Here is an 8,101-nt window from a genome sequence, read left to right as displayed (position 1 = left end):
AGGTATCAACTCGGTGATTAATGCAAGCTCAGCACATTGTGCTGTAAAATCCTATCTTACGATATCCACTTCTCTCAAGATTAAAAAAAGAAAGTTTAGGTGACACTCACATGAATAACACGTCCAATTATAAACACACAAATGCTTCAAACAGATCTATAAGCATCCTACTCCTGAATAACATGTAGATTAATTCAAGAGAAAACAACATTTACAAGCGTGTTCAGTAAAACAAAACACTTCCTGGTAAATTTTAGAACATTAATGTAAGCAAATGTTAATTGTTGGAAACTTATGAAATGTATTTGCTGAAATGACTTCAAGGGAAGATAGCAGGGAAGTGAGTCATGAATGAGAACGTAACACGGACACAGTTATGACAGAATTAATATGATTTTGATGATGTGGCTGATGAGCTGCAGCAGGTGTGTGCTTGCATGCAGTTGTTCCTTTCACTGAAGTGTCCTGACAGCCATCCACTCACAGATGACATGCAAACATATGAAGCTAAAATGAGTATCGCACATTGTATTTGAATACACACACAAAAAAAAAGCTAGATGGGTAAAGTAATAAATTATAAATCCTGGCTGATAAATATGGTTCACTGAAGATGGAAATAAAACATGTCAGCACAGAGATGTAATCAATGCCCTAACTAATGAGATGAAGATGCTGTCAATAATTGATGGGAATGGAGAAAACAAAAGCAAGAAAAAAAAAACAATGTAGAAGGAGGATGTTAGTTGGAGCAACATACACATAACCAATGAGCTCAGAGAAGGGCTGCTTGTAGAAGTCTTCATCCAGCACCCTGGACAAACATCCGCCCAAACGACAAGAGCAGCAAGAAGGCAGGAGAGAAGAGAAACAGCGGTAAAAGGGAGGAGAGGATGGAAACACAAGCATTATAGGTTAGCACATAGTCGTGAGCTCAGGCGTATAATCAAAGGCTTGGGTTTTTTGAAAAGACGTTTAAATGCAGTGGCGGGAGGTTTCAGAGAATCAGGGAGGCTCTCGGCTCATGGATTCATTTGATTTATGGTTAATTTATGGATGACAGGAGTCCGTGTAGTTTTCGGTCAATATATTTCCCTCTCTTTTAACAAAACTAACACACAAACAGAGTTCTGGTGAGCGCACAGTGTCACAGATGAGTGGGGAGTCATAGCTGCGGCTAGTTTATTATTGATAAGGCAGCAGGGCTACATTACAGCACAGGAGACATTGAGACTTCAATCTTGCCATTTTACCACGCGTCTCAGTCGGCTTATAAATAGACATGATACGAATATAAACATGTCAGTCCGACGGAGTTTCATTATTAACTAGTCAAGACAAACTAACTAAATCCACACTCGGAGCGCAAATAATATTGTGTCAACTATTTACACATACCGTTGAACATTGGGGCGTGAATTGAAGGGATCTTTTATTGAGGCCCTCGGCTTGTTAAAACCGTTTTAGAAGATGTGGCTTATACCAATGTTAATAAATGATTCTCGACCATATATTTTTTATGGCCTAAATGTGTGGCTGTGACTTTAAGTTTTGGTTATCATGACAGCTACAATCAGTCTCTATTCAGGTCAGAGTCACAATTCAACTATTGTCTTTACTTTACTAAATGACTGCAACGCTTGCATGCCTTTACCTTATCGTTCACAACAATGACCATAAATCGTCTGCCTTGAAAAGACATATTTGTGGTGGGAGTTCACATTAAAACAAAGCCATAAAAAGATTGATCCTCTCGCAGCCTGCCACGTCTGCTTCACGTCAATATTCATTGACTCACTAGAGCTCTCTGTTTATTTAAGAAGTTCAGGGACCTACAGGATTTTGCTATCCTCAATCTGACAAGAGTTCAAGGGAACTCCCACAAATTATTTTATTCCAAATTGGTAAATAAAACAAATGAGATCAAAAGATAAATTATATCAATTTTACAGTTGTTAAATTAAGACTGTCAATTTAGATATCAACTAAATAGAAAGCCAATCTGAAAATCAAGACAGTCATAGTCATTGAAATTACAGCAAAAATAGGCCGCAAAGTTTCTGCATGTAACTGCAGTCCTACAAGAGCGTTTGTATTTTGTTTCTTTCAGGGCGGGCAGCCCACCATCCCAAGACAATGGTCCGGATGCACTGTATATAAAATCATCAGACAGGTCGTGTCCTCGTGTATTCGAACAGTCACATGTCATCGACACCCACATGGGCACTGAATTATCCTTTTATATCTTTATATCTAGCTCGAAAACACGTCAGCAAGAGAGATATGAATCATTAACTTGAGGTAAGCCACTATCGACACCGGCACGCTAACCAGGTGGAGGTGCAGATAATAAATATTTGTTCTCATTATTGCCAAATTTTTAAAATGAGCAGATAGAAGAGAAACAAGACATTTTTTTTTAGATGTAGGTATGATCTAAATCCACCGAATTTCGTGCATGTAGGTAAATATAGGCGTCGGGGCTGCAGTTTAGGGGGTGCTGGCGAGCCATTTGGCCACACCCGTGCGCGAAACCACTAAAATATGTCATTTGTTTGCTCGGAGAGACGCATGTACTGACTTTTATGAGTTTTTGAGCATGTTAAAGTTGCCAAAATGTCAGTAGTATAATTGCTATGCAGATATATAAAATCATCAGACAGGTCGTGTCCTCGTGTATTCGAACAGTCACATGTCATCGACGCCCACATGAGCACTGAATTATCCTTTTATATCTTTATATCTAGCTCGAAAACACGTCAGCAAGAGAGATATGAATCATTAACTTGAGATAAGCCGACCATCTGCCGACACTAACGACACCGGCACACTAACCAGGTGGAGGTGCAGATAATAAATATTTGTTTACCCACATTATTTACAAATATTCAACTCATTATTTGAACTAAATCAGCGCTTCAGTAGACCCAGGTGAGAAAGGCTGAAGGATTAAGGAAAATAGAAAAAAGCTCCATCTAGTGGTTCAAGTACAACATTGCATCTATTTGAAGTCTAAAAACGGAAAACTTCAATTTTTCTTTCCAGGACAAATTGTGTCATTGTGAAAATTTGTTGGAAGAGAGATGGATCAGACGGTGGGTCATGTGAAGGAGTTTAAGTATCTCGGGGTCTTGTTCACGAGTGAGGGCAGGATGGAGCAGGAGATTGACAGGCGGATTGGGGCAGCAGCAGCTGTCAAACAGGTGCTGCACCGGACCATTTTGGTAAAGAGGGAGCGGAGTCGTCTCAGGCTGGTCACGAGCTCTGGGTAGTGACCAAAAGAACAAGATCGCGGTTACAAGCGGCTGAAATGAGTTTCTACCGCAGGGTGGAACGGCACAGCCTTAGATAGCCGAGATAGGGGAAGGAGCTGGGACATCAGGAACTAGGGACCCCCCCCTGGAAAATGTCGCTGCAGAGAGGGAAGTCCAGGCCAACTTGCTCGACCTGCTGCCAACCTCGACCCGATCCCGGATAAAGCGGAAGAAAATCAATGAATGGATGGATGTATAATTTGATTATTTCAGTTTATTAACAAAGATGATGTTGCAGAAGTGTAGTTTCTAACGAGTATTACTCATCTTATCATTTTTAATGTATTTTTGTTATTAATTGTGAAGCACTTTGTACCTGCAATTTTGAAAAGCATTATCTAAATTAAGTTTATTTTTGGTTATTGTTATTTGCGGTTTGAATGATGAACCTGATCATGAAAAGGATAAAAGAATAATAATAAAACAATTTCCTGCACTCTGGAAAATGGTGTTTGTTGCCAGTAGGGGACGACAACTAACACTTAATTACAAAATGTAGAAACACGCATTCTCAGGTGAGTTATGGAGGTTTAAAGAGACTGTTTTCTGGTTTTAAAGCAGATTTATGGACGGTTGTGTAAAAACATGTTTCCGTGTTGTGACTTGACGGAGGTATGGCTTTAAAAAAAAAAAAAAAGGAGTGTAATTTTTGGACACCGATTTTTCTCAAATCTGATATACCACATCAAAATAGCTGCAGATCTAAAATGAGATGCATTTACCCAGACTTATCAAACCATAACTACAGTATATTACAGTCATGACAGGGGTACTTCTATGCTTGTGGAGCACACACACTGTTGAACTGAGCAAAGGAAAAAAAAAATCAACATTTGAGCGACATTTTATTTGGAGTCTTCCATCGTTTCAGAACATCACATATCTCAACGTGTTGACATTCATGCGAGTACTAAAGTCCATCATCTTGAAATCATAAGACAGGAGGAGTTGGCTTCATGACCAAAAACAAGATCAGTTGTGAAAGTGGGCATTTGGCTGGATACGCAAAGAGAAGGCACAATTCAGACACAAATCTGATGCAGACGGTACACTGTATGCACATTTGATTTGAGAGTTGAACCCAACAATTTTTCTTTCGGCTTGCTTTGCTTCTCTCCAAGAAGCTGTGCTAATAAAAGCCCCTCTGTTGCCAGTTGACACTCTTGACAGCTCAGTGAACTGGTACAAGAATATGAAGGACACTCAAACAATTCCTGATGCGCGCGAATGATGTGCAGGGAGCCGAAGGAAGCAACAACCTTCAGGAGTAAGATTTCAAGTGACGTTGTTTGATCAGCATCAGCACCTTTTGTGACCGCTGGTACCACGCGCACATTCATGATTTCACCATGGACCGGAAAGAGAGCGCACACCAAATTATCGGTCAAATTTATTGGGGGTACAGAAAGAAGTCACGGGGAGTGAAATGTTGAGGGTGAGGAAGTTGCGTTGTCAACGCGCAAGTTGAAGTTGTCAAAGTGCCATCGCTCCACAGTTCTGGTGGTTTGCAGCGCACGTCATCCCTCCGACGCCTCAGACCACCACAGGAGAACTCTGCGTTCACAGTCTCACCGCGGGGGATGAATTCCCGGTGCACAACCATGGGAACGTTAATCCCAATCCCATCTGGTTGGGCCTTTTTCGGTCTTCGACGGTGACGGCAAACGCCCTTCAAAGCAGCCATTTGTTTCATTGCTTGGACTTTCTAAAGAATTTCATGAGCCTTTATTGCCGATTTCCTGAGTCGGACATAAAATTGGATGTAAACTCTCTGCTCAAGTCCATGGTGACATTGACAATGCGCACATACCAGTGCTCACAAAAACATGTGTAACTCCGAATCTGATGTTGTTCAAGCAACGTAACTTGGAATACTTACTCGTGAAGGTTATATCTTCCCCCTCGCTCTGCGCACATCATCGTCGTGGAGGGCAAAAGGAGAAGTCTCACAACTTTTGGATTGCCCCAGTGACTGCTGGGTAATTAGACTCTGTGATCTCACTGTTGTGTGATGAGATGACCAAAAGCAGCTTCATCTCCACGTATTCCATATTCATTCAATCTCTCCAGTGCAGGCGGAAACTGCAGTGTGTTTAGTGAACAGCAACATCTGGATCTGCACTAATACTGACCGCAGCGCTGAGACTACGATCGAGCCTCTGGATTTGTCAAAGAGTCAGTTAACCGGAGAATTAGCGAATTATGTTAAGGCAACTTTTAGAAAAAAAAAATGGTTTGGCTAATGAGAACTGAAGAGGGGAATGAGTTAACAGCTTAAATGTTATCACAGCTCCTGTGCTCTATCAGACTCCAATGCACTCTCCAATTACAGAACAAAATACTGATCATCCATGATTTAAATGTCAGAAGTCTCAGCAGCACCAAGCAAAATTACCCCAACACTCCTCCTTGTCATCTTGACCTCCTCCCGAATTATCCCCAGAGGAATCCATTCAATGTCCTCTCAAATGAAGTGCCTTTTTCTTTACCGATTGCAAACCTCTCTTCCATTCTCAGCACTTGGCCTTCTTGCCGTAGCTGTCCACCACCTCAGGCGCGACGCTCTCGTCCTCCTCCACGTCCTCCGTCACCTTCTTACCGACCAGCTGGAAGATGTCCTCGGCTGCAACGCCCATCGGCTCGGCCACCTTTACCGTCAACATGTCCAGAATCAGGACGGTTCCTTTGGGGATCTTTACCTTGGCCACCACTGACTTACCCAGCTGGAGGAAAAAAAGAGAAGGATAACATTATTAATGCTCTCATGGCACATGGTTAGAAAACAATGAGGAAGAATAACAGCTCAAATGTTTTCTTGAGTCTATTTAACTAACTGTTGGGGGATTTTTATATATATTGTCTTGTGGCCAGATGTCAACTCACCTTGTCATGGCACAGCTTCTCGCAGGGTAACATCTGCTTGAGGCCGCTCCCCAGCGCCCTCTCCACCAGTCGGATGGAGCGGACCAGCTCGGTCAGTTCAGACGGCTCCAGCGAGGCCGCGTGGTCGCTTCCTTTCCACGTCTTGTCCAAGGTTATGAGATTTAGGAGAGTGAGGAGAGAAGGACAGGTGATAAGATGGAGCCAGCTAGGAAGAGGATGATTTCCCCTGTGTGGGAACACTTTGATTTAATAACTCCTAATAAGGTAAGCTAAATCTAACTCTATTTCAGACACATTAGGGTTGCTTATCAAGAACTGTATTTTTCACAGTTTCTTATTTTATTCAAAGGTGAGGTGTTTATTGTGCTCCAAGGAGTTGGGGTACAATAACAACACCTCATCCATGCTAAGGCATTACCGTGCCTTGCATGAGAATAAGGAGGAAACTGGAGCTTCATCCAGCCAAGGTAAGTCATTACAATATTACAAATGCACCATCACAATTTTTCCCTGTTCACTTTTGTTTATTGTGCAAATAAAGACAGGTAACAGACACTGTGTTTATTCTCTTTTAACCAGCCACCAGAAAACAAGAGCTGGATGAAGCCCTCGTCTCCATGGTAGTGAAGGACACACAGCCCTTCAGTATTGTGGATGATGTTGGATTCAGGGCATTTGTGTCCAAACTGGATCCTAATTATGTTCTCCCTACAAGGCAGGTATGTATGGGTGCATGCATGAAACAAATGAGTACTTTATTGTGTCTCACAGTTCAGCACTATATATTTTTTCCTTTAGGCTCTGAAGGCCATGGTGGAGGCCAAGTATGAGTCAGCTAAGGAGAAGGCTAAGGCTAAAGTGGAAAAGGTGGCTGCTGTTAGCCTTACTTCTGACATGTGGACATCCACAAAACCAAAAACTGTTGAGAAACTGTTATTTCTGAATAAAAATGAATAAAATGTCCCCTGTCCTGTACATCATTGTCCAAGTTACACAAGCATATTCAGTCCCCTCTTCCTAGTTCCACAAGCACTTTCACTGTCCTCTGCCTGCTTAAGCCCATGCCATGTTCCTAAAGTGACAGAAAAACATGATTACACAACCTGCCATATCATATGATACTACCATTTTGGGAAAATTTACACACACAGAATACATTCAAAAGATATTTTATTATGCACATATGTGATAATTTATGTACAGAAATTATTTGGTCATACATTTTTGTAATTCATAGTCATTCCCAACAGCCATAACAGACACTAACATTCAATGCATCACATGTGGTTCAGATACAGCTGCCTGTCATTATACACTTGGCCAGTAGGTGGTTTCGTGTGCACATGAAGCTTCGAGTAATGAACCCTTTCTCGAACCAATTGGCTGAAGTGGTTCGATGCCTCATGAGGCTTCATCTCACCATCACTAGCTGACGGGGAGCAGACGGAAGACGGACGGGGAGCAGACAGAGGACGGACGGGTGGCTAACAAAAATGCACCGACAACCAGAGTTGTGCAGGGGCAGGTTACATATAGTCTGGGGAGGTGATCAGGGAGATGCAGCACACCTGCAAGTGGTGATCAGGGGTGAGTGGCTGCATCTGCTGGGACTGGTGAGGGGCGTGGCCACGGGAGGTGAGTGGCGTGGCCACAGACAAAGACAGGGGACACAGGAGGAGAGGTGATCGGGGGCAAAACGGAGGACAAAACCGAACTCCTGACATGGACATTTGTTTTCTAATAGTTTGCCTACTCAAATTTTGGATAAAACAAACTAAGCACTGTCTGACGAGTTTCTAGAAATAAAATACACATGAAATGTGAAAGTGTGATGACAGAATGCAGACGAACTGGAAATGGAAAGAAACAGGTGAGAGATTGCTTGTTGAGATCTATTAATAAAA

At 42.2% G+C, this 8,101-nt stretch overlaps 1 protein-coding gene across 1 annotated transcript; it reads right to left on the bottom strand.

The window, feature by feature from the left end:
• Nucleotides 1-4,792: 4,792 nt before the first annotated feature.
• On the bottom strand, nt 4,793-6,348 carry LOC138615245 (sialic acid synthase-like). The gene is made up of 2 exons (XM_069688824.1): nt 6,198-6,348; nt 4,793-6,037 (listed from the first exon to the last, which is right to left on the bottom strand). Exons 1-2 carry the CDS (start codon nt 6,228-6,230, stop codon nt 5,828-5,830), a joined length of 243 nt encoding a protein of 80 aa, XP_069544925.1. The 5' UTR covers nt 6,231-6,348; the 3' UTR covers nt 4,793-5,827.
• Nucleotides 6,349-8,101: the final 1,753 nt, after the last annotated feature.

The sequence above is a fragment of the Brachyistius frenatus genome, unplaced genomic scaffold (genome assembly GCF_029030835.1).
Source record: "Brachyistius frenatus isolate BFR_SWC_R1_liver_20210118 unplaced genomic scaffold, ASM2903083v1 Contig_818, whole genome shotgun sequence".
Classification (NCBI taxonomy): domain Eukaryota; kingdom Metazoa; phylum Chordata; class Actinopteri; family Embiotocidae; genus Brachyistius; species Brachyistius frenatus.
Note: the sequence above shows the minus strand (reverse complement) of the source record. Positions and strands in the feature narration are given on the sequence as shown.

Coding starts and splice junctions, on each gene's coding strand:
- LOC138615245 (XM_069688824.1), bottom strand. CDS start 6,230: ATGTTACCCTGCGAGAAGCTGTGCCATGACAAG. Junction 6,038..6,197: donor AGAAGCTGTGCCATGACAAG/GTGAGTTGACAT, acceptor TTTTTCCTCCAG/CTGGGTAAGTCAGTGGTGGC.